This window comes from Nerophis ophidion, linkage group LG18 (assembly GCF_033978795.1).
Source record: "Nerophis ophidion isolate RoL-2023_Sa linkage group LG18, RoL_Noph_v1.0, whole genome shotgun sequence".
NCBI lineage: Eukaryota > Metazoa > Chordata > Actinopteri > Syngnathiformes > Syngnathidae > Nerophis > Nerophis ophidion.
Window position 1 is genome coordinate 18,615,414 of NC_084628.1, and position 27,894 is coordinate 18,643,307.

The 27,894-nt window shown below is 39.8% G+C and overlaps 1 protein-coding gene across 6 annotated transcripts in view; it reads left to right on the forward strand.

Annotated features, from left to right (window-relative positions):
- The window catches only part of stard13b (StAR related lipid transfer domain containing 13b), a 191,434-nt gene that overhangs the window by 155,592 nt on the left and 7,948 nt on the right, over nucleotides 1-27,894 (forward strand). For 5 of the 6 annotated variants that reach the window (XM_061877464.1, XM_061877466.1, XM_061877468.1 and 2 more), the window contains 7 exons: nucleotides 4,428-4,509; nucleotides 17,727-17,790; nucleotides 18,829-20,171; nucleotides 20,253-20,423; nucleotides 22,897-23,056; nucleotides 23,283-23,481; nucleotides 26,143-26,356. In XM_061877464.1, the coding sequence (XP_061733448.1) occupies nucleotides 4,428-4,509; nucleotides 17,727-17,790; nucleotides 18,829-20,171; nucleotides 20,253-20,423; nucleotides 22,897-23,056; nucleotides 23,283-23,481; nucleotides 26,143-26,356 (2,233 nt within the window). The remainder of the gene's footprint in view (nucleotides 1-4,427; nucleotides 4,510-17,726; nucleotides 17,791-18,828; nucleotides 20,172-20,252; nucleotides 20,424-22,896; nucleotides 23,057-23,282; nucleotides 23,482-26,142; nucleotides 26,357-27,894) is intronic. The other variant, XM_061877465.1, reaches the window with a different exon arrangement.

Sequence of the window (27,894 nt, forward strand, 5' to 3'; positions counted from 1 at the left end):
TCATTTTACATGGCCCACTAAAGGTTTTAAATAATATGCGTCAATAAAGTACTTTATCCTGCTATCTGCATCCGTTTTAACAGGGAAAAATACATGTGCTACATGCAGTTGCATATATTTTAAATTTAAATACTTACAATAATGCAAGAAAAAACTATACCATCATACATTCCATAAATATTTTTTTGTTAAAATAAAAATAAATACCGTATTTTGTAGACTACAGAGTATTAAAGCTGCACCCATCAAATTGTTATTATTATTTTTTTACATATATTAGCCACGCTGGATGATAATAAATATTTTTAATGTTTATTTACATACCTTAATTGTTTCCCAACAATGCCTGTAACACAGCAGTAAAATGGCTGATCAAACAAAACAGAAGTGATCTTCATGGACCCACTAGCGAGGGAAGCTAGCTCTCCAATCAGCTAAACAGACTCAGTAACTCCACGGTGACATTTTGGTGAATATACAAAACTGAAGCAAATCAAAAAAAATGTTTTAACTTGATTACATTACGATAGCACATACAAATAAGCATGAAAACACTCCTACAGACATCACACATAGGACGGTTTAGTAATTGTGAATTTTTTTGGTTATATTGTAAATGCTGCTTGTAATGATGAATGATGAAATTCCATCGAAGGTTGCACTTCCGGTTCAAGGCACGAAACAGGAAGTATATTTGTAACCCGCAGCACCGACAGTGAGTGAACTTGCCCAAAAGATGGCGCCGTAGCACAAACAGTAAGACACCTTTTCAGTGTCTCTGTTAGTGCAATATGAAAACTTTTGAATATAAAACATTATGACCGTTTGCGTGGAAATATTCCTTAAATTAGCCGCACCGTTTTACAAGCGTGGGAGGGGGGGGGGTAATTGCGGCTTGTAGTCCAGAAAATACGGTACTGAAATATCTTGCTAGATTAATGATTTTGAGGCAAGTTATCCATTAAATTGTACACTGTAAAAATAATATATATTTTACAGTTGCTAGAATTTTTGGGCAAAAAACAGTGGTACTTTTTTCCGGTTTACAGTAATACATTGACTGAAAAACAACATTCGTATATTTTATGGGAAGAAAAAACTGCTAGCTCAGTTGCCTGAATCGTAACGTAAAAAAATCTGTGGCACAGTTTGTCCATTTACATTAATATGCAGTAAAATTTAAGGATTACGGCGAAATCCACAGCTATCTTTATACAGTGTATTTAAAAATATATGTAATATCAAATGCATATGCAATTGTGTAACAATATCATGAGGCGAATCCTTATACATTTATATTTACATATTATTCACTGTTACAAGTATACTTGCCAACCCTTCCGATTTTCCCGGGAGACTTCCGAATTTCAGTGCCTCTCCCGAAAATCTCCGTTGTTCCCGATTTCCACCCGGACAACAATATTGGGGGCGTGCTTTAAAGGTATTGCCTTTAGCGTCCTCTCTCACCTGAAAAGGAGACTATCTCCGTTATCCATTGGTTTATCGAGAACCCATAAAGTAGGCAGGCACGGAGCTATTTCTCAGCGCGTGTTTATTCCACGTTAATACACTGACACACAACATCCGGATTCCCATCATGCATTGCTTCAAAACTACGGCAAGTAGTAATGTCCAAAAACATAACAGAGACGAAGCAGAAGAACGAAGAAGAGACATGGCAATGACGAGTAAGAAGAACAAGGACGCTTGCAAGTTCCAAAATGATTGGAAAAAATAATTTCAGTTCATCCAGGCTAGCTCGAAGGGCAAGGGGGTTGCTGCCAGGCAAATTTTGTAGATCAGACCTCTCCATTGAACACGGCGGCCGAATGGATATACTCATTCATGAACTGATTAAATATATGTATATATAAGAAATACTTGAAAATATATACACCCCCGCTAAAACCCCCCCCTCCATCTCCCGAATTCGGAGGTCTCATGGTTGGCAAGTATGGTTGCAAGCGGTCATAAGTGCAATATGGCCCTCGATGACAACAAGTTTGACACCCTTGGGGTAGATAGAGATGAATTATGGGGAAAAAATAACCCAGATTCTCTATTTTAGGCCTTAATAGAGGGTGTTTAATAAAGCACTGTGTATGAACAGCCTGAATGTGGCCTTTTTAGGAGTATGAACATCAGTACATAAGGTCACGGTGTCGGTCAGGCCGTTCGCCAACACGGAGCATAATTCCATGCATTCATCAGCTATGTGCATAGAGGAGCCCTTTGATGCGACTGCCATGTTTCTGGTGCCGCTCGGGCGTCCAGACAAGACAAAAACGAGCCGCTTTTTAAAGTCTAATCTTTTCCGAGAGAGGGTTACAACATCAATCTGTCTTCTACACCAAAGACGGCGCTTTAAAGCAGACCTCTCATGTCGGTGTAGAGCAGGAATATTCAACTGGTGGTGCAGGAATGACATCAGACTGGTCCTTCCAGTCCTGTTCCGAACGAGGGAGCGACTACAATTTCTGCAGCAGATTCCTCAAAACATCACCACACTATTGTCTTATAGAGGATCTTTGACTACTGTTTTTGTTGTAGGTCTTCAAAAAACAGCGGCACGGAAAGTATTCACATCGTTTCACTTTTTCCACATTTTGTTATGTTACAGCCTTATCTCAAAGGGGAATACCTTCATCTTTGTCCTCAAAATTATACATGCAATACCCCATAATAACAATGTGAAAAGGTTTTGTTTTTTTTAGAAAATTTTAGCAAATTTATCAACGGCAAAGAGTTCAATCTTTGTACTTCCGGATGCACTGTATAGAAGATCTTTGTTGAGCTTTTTCGCAGTAGTGCCTTGATTACCTGCTGGCAGAGAGCATGCGTCCTCTGCAGTGGACATTGATGTCTTGCATAACAAGGCTACTTTTTATCAGAAAGGTGTAACTTTGACAGCAGAGAGGTTCAAGCATGGTTACAAACATTTAAACTATGACACATGATCTGAGAACGGCAGTTGAACATCTGGGGGCTTGCACGTTACAACAGCGGTTGGGACAAAATGGTTCGCCAAACATCCACCGTATTTTCCGGGCGATGAGCCGCACCCACCAAATTTCAGAAGAAAAATATATTTTTACATATATTGGCCGCACCGGACAACAAGCCGCATATTTATGCCGGTACGAAATATTTTGTAACTGTTTATTTACTTACTAATTGTTTCTAAACAGTGTCTCTAACACGGCAGTAAAACAGCTGATCAAACAAAACAGAAGTCCTCGTCATGGACCTACTAGCTGCAGAAGCTAGCTTTCCAATCAGTTAAACAGACCAAATAACTCCATGGTGACGTCTTGGTGAAGTTATGAAACTGAATAAATACAAAAATACTGCCATTTTAAGTTAATAATACTGACACAGACACTTTTAATCTTGTTGTTATATTATCTAATGCTAACAACGTAAGCGTACACTCAAACATACACACACTGACGTTGATTTGATCATTGAATTTTGGTCAATTCCCCACCACTATTCTACAACTCAAACATAACATTGAAACGTTGAACAACGTTTAATCAATGTCGGATTCTGACGTTGATTTGACCATTGATTTTTGGTCATTTCCCAACCAATATTCTACAACAAAAATACAACATTGGAACAACATTTTTGACGACGTTTATTCAATGTCAGGTTGTGATGTTGATTTGACCACTGAAATTTGGTCATTTCCAACCAACAATGTGGATCCAACGTTGGACATCAACGTTCTCAATTTACAAATACAACTATTTTGCAACGCTGTTTTAAAGTCGGTTTTAAAAGACTTGTATGTGTAATCAATGTTGTATCAATGTCTTGTGTCCACTGGGTATGCACGGACATAAATTCGTCTGGCCCACCGATCTTTAGCTTTCTGAAAATGTGATCTCCAGATCTATTTAGTTTAGGTCTAGACTGTGAACTGATTTGCAGCCTCTTGTAAAAAAACATTGTTCCCCATGGAGAAAAGCTACCATTTGGGGGTTTCTCTCCAGTTGCAGCGGGTTCCTGCAAATTAAATTCAAGATGAAATGCATTATTAAGCTGTAACGCTGCTTCAAAGCCTCAAGAACAAGCTGGGCCTTGTTTCGGTCATCGCTGCCTGCCGGCCTGCTTTTCATGACAAAGTTAACGACTTTACATGAATGCCATGGAATGTCAGATTCAGAAATTCTGGAGGCTGTCCACTACGTTATGTAAGAGAACCCGCATACCACCGCGCAGCACGTAACGCCGGCACAAGCAAGAGCGCTGTTTTTTGGACACATTCCGTCCCTTGTCATTAGCATCAAATACTACGAAAGCTTCGCAGTTCATTTCTGGGAATCTCTCAATGGATCTATTATTTTATTTTTCCACTTTGGTGTCAACATGAATTCTGTCTGATGCTGGCTCTTCTAATCTTAATGTCGTTTTCCCTCAAGATTCCCAGTTCCCCATTGACATCAGCCCTGTCAAAAGAGACCATGACTTCCTGGACAAAGATCTTGTCGAGCCTCTTTGCAGGTAAATGCATTTTTTTTTTTTAAATCTGTTTTAATACAGCAGGATAGAAATTATACATTGACCAACATGTTCTTTTCTTGGCCGATATCAATACCGATTATTAGTTGCCAAGGAGGCTGACAACCGATATTTGGAGCCGATTTTCATTTGCAGTAAAAGTTATTTAAACGTGAATATTGTACATCAGTAAACAGCCGGATAAGGCTTTCGGTTGTTCTATTTGTTGTTTTTATTTTTGTTTTTGAACATTTGTCTATTGGATTTTTGACACATTCAGTCCAGACATACGATTAAACACATGTCAAACAAGCAATCCACAAAATTATATATAGAATAAAATATGTTGTCTGCTCTAAGGTTTCTCATTGTCATCCCACTGGGTTGATTTTTTCCTTGCCCTGATGTGGGATCTGAACCGAGGATGTTGTTATGGCTCGTGCAGCCCTTTGAGACACTTGTGATTTAGGGCTATGTAAATAAACATTGATTGATTGATTCAAAATTGCATCAGTCAAATAAGTACAGTCAAATATTGACATACAGACAGCTGCACTCCTAAGTGTCGCCAACACGGTGCAGCAATACACAAATCAGACAAAAGGCTCATCAGTTATCTACCTTTCAATCGAGGTTAAATTTAAGATCAGTCTCTTTTACATATTTTCGGAAAACACGCCCTACTCCCTGAAACTTAACAGAACTACCGTTCAGTGCCAGCTTTATTTTGTCCAATTTAAGGAAATAGAGAATATCTCTAATTTAGCGGGTGTGGCAGGGAGGCCTTCTATTGAGTGTCGAGCCAACAAAGTAATAAATGCTACCAAATTATTTTTGGATTTGCTAAGAGAAGATGACAAAGGGGTCTACCTCAAATAGTCCGCTTAAAGGATTCAGTTCAATCTTTTCGCCAGTTACCAAAGACAAAATGTCAGACCAATAACTGCACAGGGATGTGCAAAAACTAAATTAGCTGGAGACTGTTTACACCGATTACGTAATACCGATATTCTGTCATACATCTTAGCCAGCCGGACCTTGTATAATAAGTACGATGTGTTAACTTGCATTGATTAAGGCTGTTTCGCACAAATACAAGACTTATGAACTCTACTTAAAATCTTTCTCCAGCTCTCCTCGGAGAAGTCACCCTCCCAAAGTGACTTCATTGAATTCAGAGACTCAGGGCATAAATGAAAAAATGTTATCGTAAATAAAGACAGAAATGGTATTGTGGTTAATTCAGCAGCGAACATCCGTGTCTAAGAGGAGCATTTTAAAATATGAGAAATCTCCGGGGAAAATTGGTAAAAATATGGGATTTCTCTCCATCACAATAACTCACCATCTACTCAATTTTTCAACAATTTGATAGCATTTTATGGATGTAATTCATTGTAAGGTTTCCTGGTGAGCAACTCTGAAATATTGCAAACATTTCAATCAAATCAATCCTGGGCTCCCTCACGTAGCTTATCGTTGAGACATTTTTCAAGCATTTTTCTTCCCGGATGTTACAGAAAGTATGAGAATGCTACCTTCTTTACTATATCTTTACTTATACAAAAAGACTCCTATTTGTCAAGATGTTTACACAATGTTTGGATTTCTCACGTTGTTATTCCACTGACTCATGTAACATGAAACTCGCCACATTACTTCAATGAGCCCACGCGTTGAGCGTTGCGGACGCAGGCTTGATCGTTGCAGCAGCGAAAACTAACAAAAATGGGAGTGGTGGGACGCCGGGAAAGAAGGACAAAAACTGGATTTCTGGGGTTAAAAAAATACAACATTTTGAAAGTAAATGAATGAATGGATTATACTTGTACAGCGCTTTTCTACCATTAAGGTACTCAAAGGGGCAACTGGGGGTTCAGTATCTTGCTCAAGGATACTCAGACATGGTCACGGAGGGACTAAGGATCGAACCTACAACCATCAGGTTGGGGTCAGAGCATTAAGTTAAGCAGAAAAGATATTGATTGATTGAGACTTCTATTAGTAGATTGCACAGTACAGTACATATTCCGTACAATTGACCACTAAATGGTAACACCCGAATAAGTTTTTCAACTTGTTTACGACGGGGTCCACGTTAATCAATTCATGGTACAAATATATACTATCAGCATAATACTCCTCCCATCTTTTTCTATTTTCATACAGTTTTGAAAAAGTTCCAGGGAGCCACGAGGGCGGCGCTAAAGAGCCGCATGCAGCTCTAGAGACCCCCGACTTAGCGGATAAAAATATGTACTATTTGTACATATTTGTAGCGGACTACCGCTACATAATGTTGCAATTGTCCATTCCAATACCTCATAGAAGGCACTCAGAAGTACGGCGGTTCTTTTCAAAATGCGCTAGCTCGATGCTAATATACATTGGATATGCCATACTGTGCTACTTATTAGCATCAGCGATTTTACGTGCCGATTTCAATACCTCCAAATCTGGTAATGAAATCTACAAATAAAAGGCACATAATAATCACACAGATGGTGTGTAATAAGTACAATGCTTTACAGCAGGGGTCTCAAACTAAATTTACCTGGGGGCCACTGGATGCAGATTCTGGGTGAGGCTGGGCCGCAAGAAAAGATTTCTTTAAAAAAATGTTGCATACTTGTATAATGACGTTTCAAATTGTATCCCTTGTGTACCGCAACTTTCTCTGTGCAAATAAGACAGGTCGGGGTGCCCCTGTGCTCAACAAAGAAATATTGCATCTCCCATTTTTCCTGGAATTGTCCTTGCTCATCACTAACCTTTCTCTTCACTGCAGGCTTTGAAAAAGACGTGTTTGGAGAATAATGTTATTTCCGCAATGTGTGTCGTTCCGCTTTTTCTCCCTACAGCAACACGGCGGTCGGCGGATAATAGTAATGAGATACCGAGATAGCGTCAAAAGTGACGGCTCCCGGAGTGTTATCCTGCGCCATATAGAAAAATATGTAGTGTTCATCGGGTGAGGCAATGCAAATTAAACAATAAAAAAAAATAATAATAACGGTTTGAATTGGTCCAGGTTATTACTGACGGACAGGTGTCGCAGTCTGAATGCAGCCAGGCATGTAAGAAAACCCTCGTCCCCATGCCAACGTTTCTGTAGCTTTCACTCATTTACCGCTTTTCCACTAACGCAGGGGTAGGCAACCCAGAACGTTGAAAGAGCCATTTTGGACCCAAATAACACAACGCTGTCAAGCGGTCTTCATATTAAACTCGCAGGCCGCACTAACATTAAACTTTCATATTAAGGTGGGGGCCGCAAAATAACGTCTCGCGGGCCGAAATTGGCCCCCGGGCCGCGTGTCTGAGACCCCTGCTTTACAGTATAAACACAGAAGACAAGAACTTAATAGCAAACACTACAGATTTTTTTCATTAACTTTCAAATGAGACTCAGAAGTGTAAGAAAATAAGATATAACTGGACAGCACAGTTTTTATTAATCAGCGCAGTGTTAAATCGCATGTAAAAAAAAAAAGGGGGGGGGGGTTTAATAATGAATAAATTAATATATATTACCACAATAATACACACAAAAATACAGAATATTGGTACTGTATCGATTCAATTGTGAAAAGACACTTATCTAATGAGCCCTCTTCAGTCGTTTGTCATTTTTGCCTCGATTTAAACAAACCCTAATGTGTTTTCTGTGTGTGAAAGGCGACCAAGACTGCATGCGAGTTAGGTTTTGGTTTTAGGTGAGGACCAAAATGACAGTCTAGCACAGGGTTGTCAACCTCATTTTAGCTTTTTTTTTGATTGATTGAGACTTTTATTAGTAGATTGCACAGTACAGTACATATTCCGTACAATTGACCACTAAATGGTAACACCGGAATAAGTTTTTCAACTTGTTTAAGTCGGTGTTCACGTAAATTAATTTATGGTACAAATATATACTATCAGCATAATACAGTCATCACACAAGTTAATCATCAGAGTACATACATTGAATTATTTACATTATTTACAATCGGGTGGGTGGATATCAGCACTTCAGTCATCAACAATTATATCATCTGAGAAATGGACATTGAAACAGTGTAGGTCTGACTTAGTAGGATATGTGTCAGGCTTGTCCCTGACAGTTTGGCCGTGTTTTAGATTTTCATCTGCGTTCGTCTTTGTTTCCTGTCAGCGCTCTTATTTTGTCCGTTTCCTGCTTGTCTCCCCGAGTGCTGTGTCTCCCCAGCTGTGGCTGATTGGCACCTGGCCACACCTGGTGTCAATCAGCCAGATACTATTTAAAGCTGCCTTCCCCTTCAGTCAGTGCTGGATTATTGTCACCACTGCCTGTCAATGTCATTAATACTTATTTTTGTAGCTGTGTCTACTTCTGTTCATTCTGCTCATGTCATAGTTCCTTCGTTTCACAATAAGTGTTTTTGTTTGTAGTCCTTTGTGCTAGTTTTTGTCCATAGCCAAGTTTGTTCTCCGCCTTGTACGCGCCATTTGTTTGTACTCTTTTGTTTGTTCTTGTTTTAGTGTTAAATTAAATCATGTTTTACCGCACAATGCCTGCCGCCATCTCTGCATCTTGGAGTTTGTCACAAGCACTACCTGACAATATGTACAACGAGTGAACATAGTGACCTCAGAAAGCACAAGAACAAGTATATACATTTGATTATTTACAATCCGGGGAGGTGGGATGTGGTGGGGGGAGGGTGTTAGTCTAGGGTTGTAGTTGCCTGGTGGTGTTCTTTTAGTGCGATTTTGAAGAACACCTCCAAGCACACTGCAAAAACTGAAATCTAAGTAAGATTAAATATTTCAAATAAGGGTGATATTTGCTTATTTTCTGTCTGATAAGATAATTTTTCTCACTAAGCAGATTTTATGTTAGAGTGTTTTACTTGTTTTAAGGGTTTTGGTCCTAAATGATCTCAATAAGATATTACAGCTTGTTGCTGAAATTTTATGACCTATATTGAGTAAAATATGCTTGAAACTAGAATATCAACTGATGCAAAGCTGTGTCATTAACACTCACAAGTATAAAACTACTTTTTAAAGTAATAATTTCTTATTTCAAGCATGAAAAAAAATCATGATGCCAAGCGCATATCACTATGTCAAGATAATGGCACTAGCATTTATTTCATTTAAGAATATTTTTCAACATATTGAGCGAAAAGGTCTCAATTTTTTTTCTCCCAAGAAAAGTGCACTAGTTATTAGTGAGAATATACTTTTTTTTAAAAGGTATTTTTGGGTTCATTGATTGTTAGCTAATTTTACTTGTTTTGGAAAGTCTTGACAAGCCGAATTTTCTTGTTCTATCGGGAGATAATTTTGCTTAGTTCAGGCAAAATACCCCTCATTTTTTTTTTTTTTTTTCTTGATTTTGAACACTGACTTTTTGCAGTGCAACTACAACCCTAGAGCAGTGATTCTCAAATGGGGGTACGCGTACCCCAGGGGTTACTTGAAGGTATGCCAAGGGGTACGTGAGATTTTTTTTAAATATTTTAAAAAATAGCAACAATCCAAAAATCATTTATAAATATATTTATTGAATAATACGGCAACAAAATATGAATGTATGTTCATAAACTGTGAAAAGAAATGCAACAATGCAATATTCAGTGTTGACAGCTAGATTTTTTGTGGACATGTTCCATAAATATTGATGTTAAAAATTTATTTTTTTGTAAAGAAATGTTCAGACTCAAGTTCATGAATCCAGATGCATCTCTATTACAATCCCCAAAGAGGGTACTTTAAGTTGATGATTACTTCTATGTGTAGAAATCTTTATTTATAATTGAATCACTTGTTTATTTTACAACAAGTTTATAGTTATTTTTATATCTTTTTTTCCAAATAGTTCAAGAAAGACCATTACAAATTAGCAATATTTTGCACTGTTATACACCTTAGAAAATCAGAAACTGATGACATAGTGCTGTATTTTACTTCTTTATCTCTTTTTTTCAACCAAAAATGCTTTTCTCTGATTAGGGGGTAGTTGAATTAGAAATTTTTTCACTGGGGCTACATCACTGAAAAAAGGTTCAGAACCATTGCCCTAGACCAGGGGTGGGCATTACGTCGATCGCGATCGACTGGTCGATCTCGGAGGGTGTGTCAGTCGATCTCAAGCCAGGCATTAAAAAATAGACATAAAAATGAGCAATCATCAATCATACCAAGACTTCACTTTCGTCAGTTGTTTGACATTCTCGGCACCCGAGGATCTTGTGAGATGACGCTGGCTGCTGCGGGCTCATATTTAAGAAATAAATCACTAACAGGGCGGACGCAGAGAAACACACTTTATTTCTAGAGACTCCGTACCTACTGTCAAAACTCTAAAGACCGACAGCACAGTTCCTGTCTTCACCATAAAAGACCTGTTTCATCCTGCCTGTGCTAACAAAATAAGTCTCAGAAAGCTAGCGTGCACAAGCTAGCAAGCTATGGAGTTTGATGCCAATGTATTTCTCCCCCGCCCTCAGCGACCGCTTTCTCACTTGCTTGCCCACCCGCACACTCACTGACGTCACTCACCTGCTGCCAGACATTAAAGGGCCACACACATATGCTACTCTCATAACAAAGTGTTTAAAAACGAGTATGCAAGTTGGACAAATGAGATGCCAAATCCAACCACTTTCATGTGGAATTGGACAGAAAGGAGGACTTTTTTTTTCCTCCATTTGAAAATGCGGACGTTATCAGCACCACTGTCTAATTCCAATCAATGCAAGTCATCAGAATCAAATACACCAACTTATATTCTTGTCTTCATGAAAGAAAGGAATCTATGTGTGTTAAACATGCTTGTATTATCATTAAACACCATTAACTTGTTAACAAAAATGTCTCTTTCATAAATAAATAAATATAAATTAAAAATAGGAATGAGGTAGATCTCTTCGACTTGGTCAATTGAAAAGTAGCTCACCTGCAGAAAAAGTATAAAGGAGGGGAAAAAAAAGTCCTCCTTCCTGTCCAATACCACATGAAAGTGGTTGGATTTGGCATCTCATTTGCATACTCGTTTTTAAACACTTTGTTATGAGAGTAGCATATGTGTGTGGCCCTTTAATGTCTGGCAGAAGGTGAGTGACGTCAGTGAGTGTGCGGGTGGGCAAGCAAGTGAGAAAGCGGTCGCTGAGGGCGGGGGAGAAATACATTGGCATCAAACTCCGTAGCTTGCTAGCTTGTGCACGCTAGCTTTCTGAGACTCTTATTTTGTTAGCACAGGCAGGATGAAACAGGTCTTTTATGGTGAAGACAGGAACTGTGCAGTCGGTCTTTAGAGTTTTGACAGTAGGTACGGAGTCTCTAGAAATAAAATGTGTTTCTCTGCGTCCGCCCTGTTAGTGATTTTTTTCTTAAATATGAGCTCGCAGCAGCCAGCGTCATCTCACAAGATCCTCGGGTGCAGAGAATGTCAAACAACTGACGAAAGTGAAGTCTTGGTATGATTGATGATTGCTCATTTTTATGTATATTTTTTAATGCCTGGCTTGAGATCGACTGACACACCCTCCGAGATCGACCAGTCGATCGCGATCGACGTAATGCCCACCCCTGAAGTATACCAAGTGCATTACCCCATAAACGTGCGGTTCAATATCACTCCCGTTATGTCAGAGGGCCCATCTTTCTTCTTTCCGAGAAAACGCCACCCAGGTTACCAGAGTAACCATAGCAACAATGGAGAGAGGGAAGGTGCGAGGGCGCCTCGCACTCCCTGACATACTGTGACTCTAAACGGCCCTAAAGCAACTCATCTAAATTCCAAAGTGGCCACGGGACAAATGGGACACTATTGGACACAGCTGCAACTGCCGGGTGATTTTGCCCATTTCTATGGAAATCTAAGGATGGCCGCCAAAGTCCTGCGTCCCAAAATAATACCACCTTAGTGTGGGCTGTGTTTGATAGAATTGATATTTCACGCATGCTGGTGCTGTTTTGGTTCGACCCCTCTTCTAAGAAACCTGCTATTTTAGCTGCTGCTTTCAAAGCTCTTCAGGCCTTTGGAATAAAGGGGCCCCAGCTTAGAAATCCTCCCTTTATCTGCTATCTACAGTAGCAATCATGGGAACTTGCTGTGTGGATAACTCCTCGCATATAAAACCATCTTTTTGTTGCCAAGTTAAGTTGGGTTGTGCTCTTACACTTTGTCCGAATATAAGACGACCCGACCCCTCTTTTTAAAATATTTTTTAAAACCAAATATATACATTTTTTTAAAAAATCATGTTTTCAGTTAAATGATATTGTATTCACTGAACTACTGGACAGTTGTTTGATGACACTGTGTCATTGATCACCATTATAAAAAATCATCATGAGTGCCAAATTTGACTGAATTCGAGTAGCGAGTCATTCATTATAGCAATTTTACACAAAATCGAAAAGCATTGTATAGTTTTTGTAATTTATTGATTGTTACATATCTAACATGCTGTGTAGAAGTGTGGGTAGTGTCAGGCTTGCCACTGACAGTTTGTTTGTGTTTTAGTTTTTCCTCTGTGTGTTTAGTATTTCGTGTCCTTAGTTCCTGTCATCACTCTTATTTTGGTTCAGCTTCCTGTTTGTCTCCCTGTGTGCTGTTTTCCCACAGTTGCGGCTGATTGGCACCTGGCCACACCTGGTGTCAATCAGCCCGCTCCTATTTTACTTGCTTTGTTCTTCCAGTCAGTGCTGGATTATTGTTTTGCATGTCGCTCTTGTCGTTGCTACTTGTCATTGCTGCCTGTCGTGTCGTATATTGTCTTGTCCATGCAGCGTTGCGGTAAGCTATGTTTGATTGCGGGTTTTAGCTTTCTGCCTTTTGTTCCCTGCTTCCAAGTTTGTTTTTATATTACACATACGACTTCTGTTTCCTGCTCAATTCTTGCTAGCTTCCATGCTAAGTTCCTTTTTGTTTTCTAGCTCCCATGCTAGATCCCTTAGTTTGTTACCCGCCTCGTGCGCGCTTTGTGTTAGTACCGTTTTGTTTGTTCTTGTTCTATTATTTAAATTAAATCATGTTTCCTGCAAAATGCCTCCCTCCTACTCTGCATCTTGGGGTCCGTCACAAACTAACTCTGACAGGTAGTGCCTGTAAAACTTATTTAAACCTAACTTTACTTTTGCAGGAGAGAGCCGTAAGAATCGTTAATGAAATTCACACAGGGAACCAACAAATCTAGTATTCAAACAATTAAACTTATTTAAATACATAAACTAGTGGTGAAGGGGTGTCAAGCTCATTTTAGATCGGGGGCCACATGGAGAAAAAAATACTCCCAAGTGGGCAGGCCTTCTGAAATCACGGCACGATAACTTAAAAGTAGAGACAACTTCAGATTGTTTTTTTTTGTTTGAAAATAAAAGCACATTTGAAAATGTACAAACCACAATGTTCCTGGGGGGTTTTTTACACTTACATTACATGTTGCAGTTAATAGTATTCTATCTTTATTTGTCATTATTTATACTTTCTGAATCAATTATGATAATGTTCATCAGTCAACTCTTTGGTGTTCATTTTCAATCTTACAAAATAAAAATAATAATATCAAAATCATATTAAAGGATGTTATCTATGTAATTTGCTCATTTTCCTCAACTGGTGCACTACCACCTTGTGTTTTTTTTTTATATATGTAGCATTGTCTACAAAGACACAAAGAATTGCTATTACAACATCTAGTGGACACATTTAGAACAACGGTTTCTTTCATTCAAAATTTTTGGCTCATTTTTATACTTAGCAAACTAATCCCGCGGGCCGAATAAAACCTGTTTGTGGACCTGATCCGGCCCACGGGCCTAACGTTTGACACCCCTGTGGTAGAGTATAATATCCTAAAAAACACGTAGAAAGCCCATTCTACCAAACAACACTTTTAGAACAGTGACAATGGCATACATCCCAGCCAGCTGGACCTTGGTATAATGCAGGGGTCTCAAACTCAATTTGCCTGGGGGCCACTGAATGCAGACACTGAGTAAGGCTGGGCCGCGAGGAAAGACGTCTTAAAAAATATAACATACAGGTTTTAATGAATTCACTTTATTTGAATGGCTTTCCCGGCCTAGCATCATACTAGCAAACACTCCCAATTTTTCCAGGAGACTCCCGAGTTTCAGTATACCTCCCGACAATTTCCCAGGGTAAGTGTTCTCCAGGAATTTGTCCTGATTTTCACCGGGTCAACAAAATTGAAGGCACGCCGTGTTACCGCCCTCTAAAACACGTCATCACTATCGACTTTAAATCATATTTACAGCACGCGATGGCCCGGCCATAAGTTGTATGAGATTTCCACGGACATACGTAAGTGACTGCAAGACATTCTTGATCAACAGCCATACAGGTCACACTGAGGGTGGCCGTATAAACAAGTTTATCACTGTTACAATTATGCGCCACACAGTGAACCCACACCAAACAAGAATGACAAACACATTTCGGGGGAACATCCGCACCGTAACACAACATAAACACAACAAAACTAATACCCATAACACCTTGCAGCCCTACTTCTCCACCTCAACCGATGCACGGGTGAGGGGGTTAATGTGTTGGGGGCAGGCTCGGGGGGGCCGGGTTTGGTGCTAGCAGGGGTGTATATTGTTAGGGCTGCATGGGATTCTGGGTATTTGTTCTGTTGTGTTTATGTTGTGTTACGGTGCTGATGTTCTCCTGAAATGTGTTTGTCTTTCTTGTTTGGTGTGGGTTCACAGCGTGGCGCATATTTGTAACAGTGTTATACTTGTATACGGCCACCCTCAGTGTGACCTGTATGGCTGTTGATCAAGTATGCCTTGCAGTCACTAACGTGAGTTTGCAGAAGCCTTACAAAACGTATGTCTGGCCTCGTATGCTATTGGAATGGTGAAAAGGCGGACGCGATGACGTGTGTTTCTATATAGCCAGATAAAAAATAAGTCTGGGATGGTATGCTGTTAGTACAGGTTGTAGAGGATGGTCCAAGGCAGTGTCAATACGGCACCCATTGAATAGTGTTGTCTGGGTGAGAACTGACAGATATTCGAGAGAATGATTGCCCTGAAATTCCGGAGTCACATTCCAGAGTCTCCCGGAAAAATCGGGAGGTTGGCAATTATAGCAAATATGACAACTATGGCGCTGTCAAGCGGCATTTATATAAAACTAACATTAAATTTACATATCAGGGTGCGGGGCCGCAAAATAACGTCTCGCGGGCTGCAATTGGCCCGCGAGACCTTAGACCTTAGACCCCTGGTATAATAAGTATGATTTAATTGCTTCCCTTGAATAAGGCTGTGTCAAGGGAAGACTTAAGAACTCTCTGCCCAGCTCTCCTCAGGTAGGATCCCTCCTAAGGGACTTAATTGAATTTAGAGACTCGAGGCGTAAATGAAAGATTTGATGGTAAATACCTGCCCTGCGATGAGGTGGCGACTTGTCCAGGGTGTACTCGCCTTCGACCCGAGTGTAGCTGAGATAGGCTCCAGCACCCCCCGCGACCCCGAAAGGAATAAGCGGTAGAAAAAGGATGGATGGATGGGTTTATGGTACAAACTGGATAGTGGAGTAAAAAAATTGTACATCTTTTTCTGTCAATAAAATCAAACATTGGAAGAAAAGTCAAAATAAAACAATCAACACTTCAAGTTAGTAAAGAATTATGTGGGGGGAAAAAATTGGTGCAGTTTCAAAAATACCATTGAAAAAACAATGAAAGTAGACTCAATCTCAGCGAAAAATAAAATGAAGCATAAATAAAAACGCTTCTATGTATCAACTACCTCATTTGTCATTGACGTTCTTTAAATTTGCGCAGAAGAAATCATTTTCACCGAACTAAATCAAACGTGCAGTGTCTCATCCAGCATTTTAAGTGAGAGTACCAATTGTGTATTTTAGTCCTATTTGTTTTGCGGTGGGTCAAGGGGGAGGAGTCGCAGCCCTGCTTGAGCGTGTACCTCTTGCCTGGTATACTTGCTCTCCTCGATACAAACAATTTGCTTGCCTAACAGAATTGCTATTGTGACATCCAATGGACACTTTTAGAACAGCAGTTTCTTTCATTTTAAAAATGCAGCTTGTCATGACTAGGACTTTGGTGTGATTTGTTTTCCCGTGGTGCAAAACGACTGAATTTTAAACATTGATTTTAATCTTAACTCAAAAAAGGAACAAACGAAAGGCGCTTTCAGCAGAGGTTCAAAACTTGGCTAAGAAAACAAAACTACCACAAAGGCAAAGCTATGGACATAAAACAAAACTTGCAAACTATGGCATGAATAAAGAAAACTTGGAACGAAAAAAGAGCATGAAAAAGAGCAGCATGGATCATCAGCATGAATAACAAGGGTGTGTAGAGGGTGATGTCGCCAGGCGGACTGCCTGGCAACTACAGGCTTAAATAGAGGTGACGTGATTAACCACAGGTGCGCGAGTCCAAATGAATCAGGTGCGTGACATGAGGACAGGTGGAAACTAATGGGTTGTCATGGAAACAAAGCAGGGAGTGAAAAAAAAGGAAGTGACAGAGTGCAAAATCCAAACAGAACATAGCCAAACTAAAGATGATCACCAGGACGTGACACAGCTCAATTTTACACTTAGCAAACTCATCTCGCGGGCCGGGTTGAACCTGTTCACGGCCGCATGTTTGCCATCCCTGGTCTAGAATATGCAGAAATTACAATTATGTTTTGTTGGTTTGCGTGTGTGAACCTCTTGCCCTGAAATATACTCCTAAAACCTAGCGTCCTGTGCGGTGGACATTTGTGTCTTGCATCAAAGAACTATTTGACAAAGGAAATAGAACAAATGTCCACTGCAGAGTACGCTGGTTCTCAAGAGGACAGAATACGCTTGTCTTTTTCTGACTTGAAACATCCAAATTGAGCAGCCCGTCATTTCTAAGTTCATGTTGTGCATGATAGCAAAAATAGCACCGCCTTCAAGCTACACACATCCAGGAATGAACAAGAAAGTAGAAATGCAGCCACTCCCAAAAGTTGCCACGACTCTTGCATCCAGCAGTGAGAGAAACCAGACACATTAACGTTTTCCAGCGAGCACAGCATCACTTCCCTAGTCAAATGGATTTTTTCCATCTGAATCTGGCCGTGTGTCCAGACAGAGCGCTAATTACTGTGCTGAAAAAAAAAAAGGTTATCAGAATGAGTTCCCATTGAGGGACACTTATGATGTTTCCTATTGTATGTTGATAGCATCTCGGTCTGTCTTCCAGGCGACTCAACACCTTGAATAAGTGTGCCTCTCTGAAACTTGACGTGAACCTCCCAAAGAAGAAAGTAAGTGTTCGTTTTTCACATCGGTAAAGCTTTAAAGTAGCAGTAGAGTGGAAAAACAAGTTGACTCTTCATGCTTAATTGGGTTTCACTGTATCTATTAGACCATATGTAATTGTATTTACAATCCGCAAAGTATGTGAGAATACCGCCCAAACATCCCAAAATGCCACAAATTCAATCGCCCATTTTGAAAAATCCACCCCAAATATTTTCAACAATTTCCATAGATCAGGAGTCACCAACCTTTTTGAAACCAAGAGCTACTTCTTGGCTACTGATTAATGCGAAGGGCTACCAGTTTGATACACACTTAAATAAATTGCCAGAAATAGCAAATTTGCTCAATTTACCTTTAATAAATATATATATATATATATATATATATATATATATATATATATATATATATATATATATATATATATATATATATGTTTTTTTCCTTTTACGGAAAGTTTTTTGTAGAGAATAAATGATGAAAAATGCTTGAAAATGCTTAAATTAGGGCAAAATGGCATAAACTATACTTTATCGATAACACAATGTGAATGTTGTGTTCAGATACTTTAGCATATATTGATTGATTGACCCGCATCCTTCAATTTTAATCTATGCAGCTTTTGCTAGAAAAACTGTGGACAGCCCTATACCAAGTGTTTTCTTTGCTTCCCAGTTTCAGTCCACCCTACTGTCAAATGCCATCTTGTTCTATTTATGGATATTTGTTTTTGTAAGCATATTTTGAGCACATTGTGTTACATCACTGTTTCCTGATTGTGTAACATAGTTAGGACTAAGCAGACACTTCCTCCAGCTCGTCCCTGCAGGTCCCACTCATTGTCCTCTCGGGTGATAGTGATATGCTGGAGGTGATTCTATACATGGCGACCTAACCTATTTACCCCGTAAACAGGATACAGACTGCTAATACAAAGCACAAATGCGCTGTGAATGGTTTCTGTCACGTAGGAAGAGTTGTGTTATGTTATCTTTGTCTTTGTTGCTGCTGATTTTATGTTGTTTCATGTCTTCCATAAGAGCGAAGACTCTGATGAGGAAGACCTCTTTGCCATCAGTGACAAATGGACCTTTGAATGGAGCAGTCGGCGCTGGTCCAGGCTGCAAGACATTGACTGTTTTCTGGGACACCAAGGACAGGACCTGTCAGCTGGGGATAATGTGCCTCTAAGAACCACAACCAGCAGTGAAAGTGTGCTAACGGACCTCAGCGAGCCGGAAGTATCTTCTGTACATAGCGGGAGCAGCGGGGGCAGTGGGCCTCGAGGACTCAGCACCGAGGACTCTGACTGCTCCAACCGCACCTGCTCAGATTCTGTAGCCATGCCAGACTCGACTTTGCTGACAATGACTCACATCAACAAAGACATTGGTCATTATGGCTCCCTGCCTAATAAGTATGGCAAGACAAGTCGAACCCGTGCCAAAGACTTCCTGAAACGCATGGAGACCCTACGTTCCCGGGGATCGCTTGCAAGAGGTCGTAAGACGATAGTCATCAGTTCTCCTGTGTTGCAGCAGGAGGCCCTCGCTCTAAAGAGTCTGCCGTGTGTTGAGATTATAAACGGAGGTCCAGAACCACCGCCCCACACGGTTCCGTCCCAGTCCAGCAGTGAAGGTAGCTGCCATTCCAGTGGAAGCGCTGGCAGCACACCCAGCCTTAAAGAGCGCAAGCCATACCGGGCTGACCACAAGCGTAGCGGCATGTATCTAGAAGACGTAGACATCTTCTCAGGCAACCAAATCAACAAAGTTGTGGAACAAAATCGCAAAAATGAATTTTGCTCCTACGAGGACCTGGTGGTTCATATCCCTAATGACCATAAGCCGGGAACCTTCCCTAAAGCACTGTCCATAGAAAGTCTATCACCAACCAATGGGGCCTCCATAAACTGGCACACAGGCAGCGTGCACCTGGACTCTGCACTAATAGCATGCAGGCAGGAAGCCAGGCCTGTCACACAGTGCTGTTCTAGAGGAAGCCGCATCAGCGTGTACGACAATGTTCCTGGTTCCCATTTGTACGCCAGCACAGGGGATCTAATAGATCTGGAGAAGGAAGACCTGTTTCCTCACTTGGATGACATCTTGTTGCATGTCAATGGTCTGCAGCAGATAGTGGACCACTGGTCTAAAAATGTACTGCCGGGAGTGGAAGGACTGTCGAAGGTGGATGGAGAAAGGGAAGGTACGGTTGGTCTTCAGTCTTTAAGTCAGATCACTTTGGACTTTGAGGGGGATTCTGTGACGGAAAGCCAGACTACACCTACTGGAGATGGCATGTCTCTTTCAGACATTGAAGCGACAAGGATCAGGGAAAGGAGAGACTCGGGAGTAGGGGCTTCGCTTACAAGACCCAACCGGTAAGACATTAGTAGCAGTTCTCTGGGAGAACACTCTGTAATAGTTTCAATAACGCCTGCTTTATTTTGTTATTGTGCTAGGCTACGATGGCCCAGTTTCCAGATATCCAATCGTCTAAGCCACTCGGTGGCATCGCTGCAAATAACCAACCAGTCGGCAGGCCAGCTGAGTTTGTTGCAGAAGTTCTCTCTGCTCCGTCTTACAGCCATCATGGAAAAGTACTCCTTGTCAAACAAGCACGGCTGGACCTGGTCAGCATCTTTGAAATATTGTACAGTGGTGGGAATAATTATTTGATCACTTTGTAAGTTTACCTCTTTACAAAAAAGTCCAAAATTAATAAATTGTTTGATTAACAAACAAACAAAAAAAAACCCTATAAAATATTTGAATAAAGGTTGTACCTTTATTTTCAGGCTATAGAGAACACCAAAATAAAAGCTGCATCTACCTAATTTTTGGAAATACAGTCGTGGTCAAAAGTTATCATACACTTGTAAAGAACATAATGTCATGGCTGTCTTGAGTTTACAATAATTTTTACAACTCAAATTTTTTTGTGATAGAGTGATTGGAGCACATACTTGTTAGTCACAAAAAACATTCATGAAGTTTGGTTCTTTTATGAATTTATTATGGGTCTACTGAAAATCTGACCAAATCTGCTGGGTAAAAAGTATACATACAGCAATGTTAATATTTGGCTGCATGTCCCTTGGCAAGTTTCACTGCAATAAGGCACTTTTGGTAGCCATCCACAAGCTTCTGGCAAGCTTCTGGTGGAATTTTTGACCACTCCTCTTGACAAAATTGGTGCAGTTCAGCTAATTTTGTTGGTTTTCTGACATGGACTTGGTTCTTCAGCATTGTCCACACGTTTAAGTCAGGACTTTGGGAAGGCCATTTTAAAAGCTGAATTCTAGCCCGATTTAGCCATTCCTTTACCACTTTTGACGTGTGTTTGGGGTCATTGTCCTGTTGGAACACCCAACTGCGCCCAAGACCCAACCTCCGGGCTGATGATTTTAGGTTGACCTGAAGAACTTGGAGGTAATCCTCCTTTTTCATTGTCCCATTTACTCTCTGTAAAGCACCAGTTCCATTGGCAGCAAAACAGGCCCATAGCATAATACTACCACCACCATGCCTGACGGTAGGTTTGGTGTTCCTGGGAATAAAGGCCTCATCTTTGCTCCTCCAAACATATTGCTGGATATTGTGGCCAAACAGCTAAATATTTGTTTCATCTGATATCAGATGGACAAAGATAAGACCTTGTGGTGGAAAGTTCTGTGGTCAACATATTACTGTAAATGGAAAAACGGTCCTAATGTTTTTTTTTCCAATTCTGGCAACAGAGCTGCCAGTTTTTTACTGTAAAAAAATTATGATGCCGTTTTTCTGTTTACTGTAATACAGATTTTATGATTAAAAGCTGCTCAGTTGACAGAATAAAAATAACTGTGTTAGATATTTTTCAATGTACAGAACTATGCTGTAATAAACACCGGAAACATTACCATAAAATATATTTTTACAGTTTAGAATTTGATGGATAACTTGCTTTGAAATCATAAGTCCAGCAGATAGTTACATTTAACAAAAAAAACATTGTTTAGAAAATATGATAATACACTGGAAAATATATACAAACACAACACTTTAGTTTTTGCTCCCATTTTTCATGAGTTGTACTCAAATATCTCGAACATTTACGATATACACAAAATACTTTGGGTACATGTGGTCTGCGGTTGAGAGGCCGGTTGCATGTACTGCCAAATTCTCTGAAACGCCTTTAGAGATTGCTTATGATAGAGGAATTAACATTCAATTCAGGGGCAACAGTTCTGGTGGACATCACTGCAGGTAGCATGCCAATTGCACGCTTCCTCAAAACTTGCGACATCTGTGGCATTGTGCTGTGTGTTAAAACTGCACATTTCCGTTGTGGGCAGCGGTAGCCTTAGGCCCACCTGTGTAATAATCATGCTGTTCATCAACATTTCGATATATACCACACCTGTGAGGTGGAATAGATTATCTTGACAAAAAAGAAATGCTCACTAACACAGGTTTAGACAGATTTGTGAACAATATTTGAGTGGAATAGGCTTTCTGTGTATATAGTAAAGGTTTTCCATCTTTGAGTTCAACTAATGAAAAATAGGAGCCAAAACAATTGTTTTGTTACAAAATTGGATAAAAATATGCAATTTCATGCAATACAGATATTTTTTTCCCATCAAAACGGAAAAAACAAATACATTTACTAAGCAAAGATGAGGTTATTTATTGACGCGTATTATTTCTAGGAGATTGCGGCTCGAATAAAATTATTTTGAGTTTGACACATGTTTTCTAGTACATCACATTCTTGTTGGCACAGAGCAGAGGTCAGATGTTTCTTGGTGTTGTTCATCTCAGGAAGGATTGTGGTCCAATCCTCTTTAAAGGTACCTTCTAAATCCTGAATGTTTCGAGGCAGTCGCTCGGCAACTTTTTATGTTTCAGTGTCTGTCCGCTTTAGGATAAAGGTGCGGAGATTTCAATGTGCTTCTTGCTTGGTCCGTTCCTTTGTTGCCTTGGTCGTTGGTCTTTGTAAAATGGGTCAAACGTAGAAAATCAGCAAATGGTCATGTAACTATTACCCCCACTGTATATAAGACAACGATTGTTTGTGTTGATTTGTGTTCTGATTTTCTCAACGCTTGTGATGACTAGGGCAGTACCAAAGTTCATGAAGAGAATGAAGGTGCCAGACTACAAGGACAAGAATGTGTTCGGAGTGCCCCTCATAGTTCACGTGCAACGTTCTGGACAACCACTACCCCTCGGCCTGCAGCAGGCCCTGCGGTACCTGAGGAGCCAGTGTCTTGACCAGGTCAGCCAGGGTGCACACACACTCTCGGGTTTCACCAGTGATGTAACAAGTGATTGGGTTTATCCGACACGCATAAAGGCGGCGTATGGGTTTCCCTTCTCAATGACACGGGTCGTTGTCAGCATACAAAAGACGACTACGCGGACAATGAACGCGCTACACCTCGCTGTCACGGAATGCCGTCAGCCGACCTTGTTGACAACAACATGTTTGTTTTCGCTCCTAGGTGGGTCTCTTCCGTAAATCGGGGGTGAAGTCCAGGATTCAAGCTCTGAGGCAGTTGAACGAGAGCTCCCCGGACAACGTCAACTATGACGATCAGTCTGCGTATGACGTGGCGGACATGGTAAAGCAGTTTTTCAGGGATTTACCCGAGCCGCTGCTCACCAGCAAGCTGGGGGAGACCTTCCTCCACATCTACCAATGTGAGGCCACCACTCTCAGGAATTAACAAATGCATGGAAAAATGTGAATGTATTAATGTTCCAAAATTATTTGCAAACATGTATCACAATCCCTGTGTGTGTAATCCAATTCACATGTCTGTGTACTAATGTGAGTGTCTGTATACACAATCGATGTCTGTGTGTAATCAGATCCGCATGTGTTTGTTTTAAATTGTCTGTCCGTATTATGGTTTGTCTGTGTGTAAGAAAATATCTGTCTGTCCGTACTATGATTTGTCTGTGTGTAAAAAAACCATTTGTCTGTTCGTATTATGATTTCTCTGTGTGTACAAAATATCGTTGTGTAATATGATTTGTCTGTGTGTAAAAAATATTTGTCTGTCATTATTATGATTTGTTTGTGTGTAAAAAAAAATATCTGTCCGTCCTTATTATGAAATGTCTGTGTGTAAAAGAATATGTCTGTCCTGAGTATGATTTGTTTGTGTGTAAAAGAAAATATATGTCTGTTGAGGTGGCGACTTGTCCAGGGTGTACCCCGCCTTCCGCCCGATTGAAGCTGAGATAGGCGCCAGCGCCCCCCGCGACCCTGTAAGGGACAAGCGGTAGAAAATGGATGGATGGATGTTTATATTATGATTTGTCTGTGTGTACAAAATATCGGTGTGTGTAATATGATTTGTCTGTGTGTAAAAAATATTTGTCTGTCCGTATTATGATTCGTTTGTGTGTAAGAAAATATATGTCTGTCCGTATTATGATTTGTCTGTGTGTGAAAAATATCAGTGCATATTATGATTTGTCTGTGTGTGGAAAAAGTATGTCGGTGTGTGTGTTATGATTTGTCTGTGTGAAAAAAAATATCTCTCTGTTCATACTATAATTTGTCTGTGTGTACAAAATATCTGTCTGTTCGTATTATGATTTGTCTGTGTGTAAAAAAATATTGGTGTGTAATATGATTTGTCTGTGTGTAAAAAAAAAATCTGTCTGTCCGTATTATGATTTGTCTTTGTGTAAAAATATATCTGTGTGTATTATGATTTGTCTGTGTGTAAAAAAAATGTCTGTCCGTATTATGACATGTCTGTGTGTAAAAGAATATGTCTGTCCTGATTATGATTTGTGTGTGTAAAAAAATATATATGTCTGTTTGTATTATGATATCGGTGTATGTAATATGATTTGTCTGTGTGTAAAAATATTTGTCTGTCCGTATTATGATTTTTTTGTGTGTAAGAATATATATGTATGTCTGTATTATGATTAGTTTGTGTGTAAAAAAATATATACGTATACCATGATTTGTATGTGTGTAAAAACAAATCTGTCTGTTCGTATTAATCTTTGATTGTGTGTGAAAAAGTATCTGTCGGTGTGTGTGTTATGATGTGTCTGTGTAAAAAAAAATATCCGTCTGTTCATATTATAATTTGTCTGTGTGTACAAAATATCTGTCTGTTCGTATTATAATTTGTCTGTGCGTAAAAAATATTGGTGTGTAATATGATTTGTCTGTGTGTAAAAAAAAAAATCTGTCTGTCCGTATTATGATTTGTTTGTGTGTAAAAATGTATCTGTCTGTCCGGATTATGATTTGTTTTTAGTGTAAAACAATATCTATGTGTATTATGATTTGTTTGTGTGGAAGAAACTATCTTGTCTGTCCGAATTAGGATATGTCTGTGTGTGAAACAAATATCTGTGTGTAATATGATTTATCTGTGTGAAAAAACATATCAGTCTATCCATATTATGATTTGTCTGTGTGTAAAAATTATTGGTGTGTAATATGATTTGTCTGTGGGTAAAAAAAAAAAATCTGTCTTGTGTGTATTGTGATTTGTTTGTGTGTAAAAAAAATAACTGGCTGTTCATATTATGATTTGTTTGTGTGAAAAAAAATATTGATGTGTAATATGATTTGTCTGTGTGTCAAAAAAGATATGTCTGTGAGTATTATGATTTTTCTGTGTGTAAAGAAAGTATCTGTCTGTCTGTATTATGATGTGTTTGTGTGTAAGAAAAAAAATCTGTGTTTATTATAATTTGTCTGTGTCTAAAAAAAATATATCTGTATTTCGTTCGACGTGTGTTTAAAAAAGAATGTGTTTGTAGGTATTTAGGCATGTGTGAAGCAGGACCCCTTTATCGGCAGTAATTTTACACATGACTTTTGCGTGTACGACTTGTGTATCTGTGTATAGCAATTTGAACGTGGGAAAGGACTTGTCTGTAACTCACCCCTGCCTTTCCTTATACTCACCACTAGTCAGTACCTTGCAGCCACTCACCGGGCGTTGGTGTTGATGCTAAGAACACCGGACTTTTCAGCACTTGATGTAAATCAAAGTTCATATTTTAGCAGTAACTTAGCGGCCAGAAGTATTTTTGTAATCAGATGAGTTATCAGTTAGTTAGGGTTAGGGTTAGGGTTAGGGTTTCCTCCTTCCACCCCCCGACGGAGGAATCGCGATCATTTCGTTTGCTATGTGGACAGACAGATATTTTTTTAAAACACAGACAAATCATAATACGGACAGACAGCTTCAAATACACAGGCACATATTGATATACAGACACAGACATGTGAATTGGATTACACACACGCGTATGCAAATAATTTTGTCACAACAAAATTTCCATTAAAAAAAAACCGACATCCTCTCCTCCGTGCAGATGTGCCCAAGGACCAGAGGTTGCAGGCCGTCCAGGCAGCCATCATGCTCATGTCGGATGAAAACCGGGAGGTGCTGCAGATGCTGCTTTGCTTCCTGAGCGACGTGACGTCCTCCGTGGAGGAAAACCAGATGACGCCCATGAACATCGCCGTGTGTCTTGCGCCCTCCCTTTTCCATCTCAACATCCTCAAAAAGGACAATCTTTCCCCCAGGTGAATCTTCACAAAACATGCACGCATCCTATTAAGTCCTGATTCATGGTCCTCGCCCGTGACTCCGTAATGAGGCGTTATAAAGAAGGTTAAAGAGTTTTCTCAACCCTTGGGGGTGCGGTGGTTTACTCTAGTGAGGGATGGGGTCTTCTTTTTTTTTTTTTTAAGCTGAGTGTTTTACGAGATCACGCTGTGTACAAACAAAGCACAGCTCTCTAATTTAGCGTGATGAAATTGTTGCCTAAGGCAGTGTTTTTCAACCTTTTGTGAGCCAAAGCACATTTTTTGCCTTGAAAAAATCCGGGAGGCTCACCACAAGCAGAAATCGTTAAAAAACGAAACTCAGTTGACAGTAAAAAGTCATTGTCGCAATTGTTGGATATGACTTCAATCCATAACCAACATGCATCACTATAGCTCTTGTCTCAAAGTAGGTGTACTGTCACCACCTGTCACATCACACCTTTACTTATTTAGAGTTTATTGTTATTTTCCTGTGATTTTTGTTTTTGTTCTTGTCTTGCGCTCCTATTTTGGTGGCTTTTTCTCTTTTTTTTGGCATTTTCCTGTCTCAGTTTCATGTCTTCCTTTAAGTGATATTTCCCGCATCTACTTTGTTTTAACAGTCGAGAATATTTTTCAGTAGTTTTTATTCTTCTTTGTGGGGACATTGTTGATTGTCATGTCATGTTCAGATGTACATTGTGGGCGCCGTCTTTGCTCCACAGTAAGTCTTTGCTGTCGTCCAGCATTCTGTTTTTGTTTACTTTGTAGCCAGTTCAGTTCTAGATTTGTTCTGCATAGCCTTGCCTAAGCTTCAATACCTTTTCTTTGGGGCACTCACTTTTTGTTTATTTTTGGTTTAATCATTAGATACCTTTTTACCTTCACACTGCCTCCCACTGTTCCCGACATCTAGAAAGCAATTAGCTACCGGTTGCCACCTACTCTTGTGGAAGAGTATTACACGGTTACTCTGCCGAGTTTTAGACAGCACCGACACTCAACAACAACAACACATAATTTGCAGACTATAATTACTGGTTTGCAAAAAATATTTTGGCAACACTTTAGTATGGGGAAAATATTCTACCATTAATTAGTTGCTTATTAACATGCAAATTAGTAATATATTGGCTCTTAATTAGTCATTATTAAGTACTTATTAATGCCTTATTCTGCACGGCCTTATTATACAACCAGTAAGCCATTAACTAAGAGTCTTCCCTCAATAACCTCAGAATGTTTGCTTATTAGTAATCTTAACCCTGTCAGGCTTGCCACTGACAGTTTGTGTTTTAGTTTTTCATCTGTGTTTGATAGGTTTTGTTTTTAGTTCCTGTCAGCGCTCTTATTTTGTCTGTTTCCTGTTTTTTTCCCTGTGGTCTGCGGCTGATTGGCACCTGGCCACACCTAGTTTCAATCAGCCCACTCCTATTTGTACCTGCTTTGTCTTCCAGTCAGTGCTGGATTATTGGATTGTATCGTCACTTCTTGTCGCTCTTGTCGTCGCTACCTGTCGTGTCGTGCCGTATCAT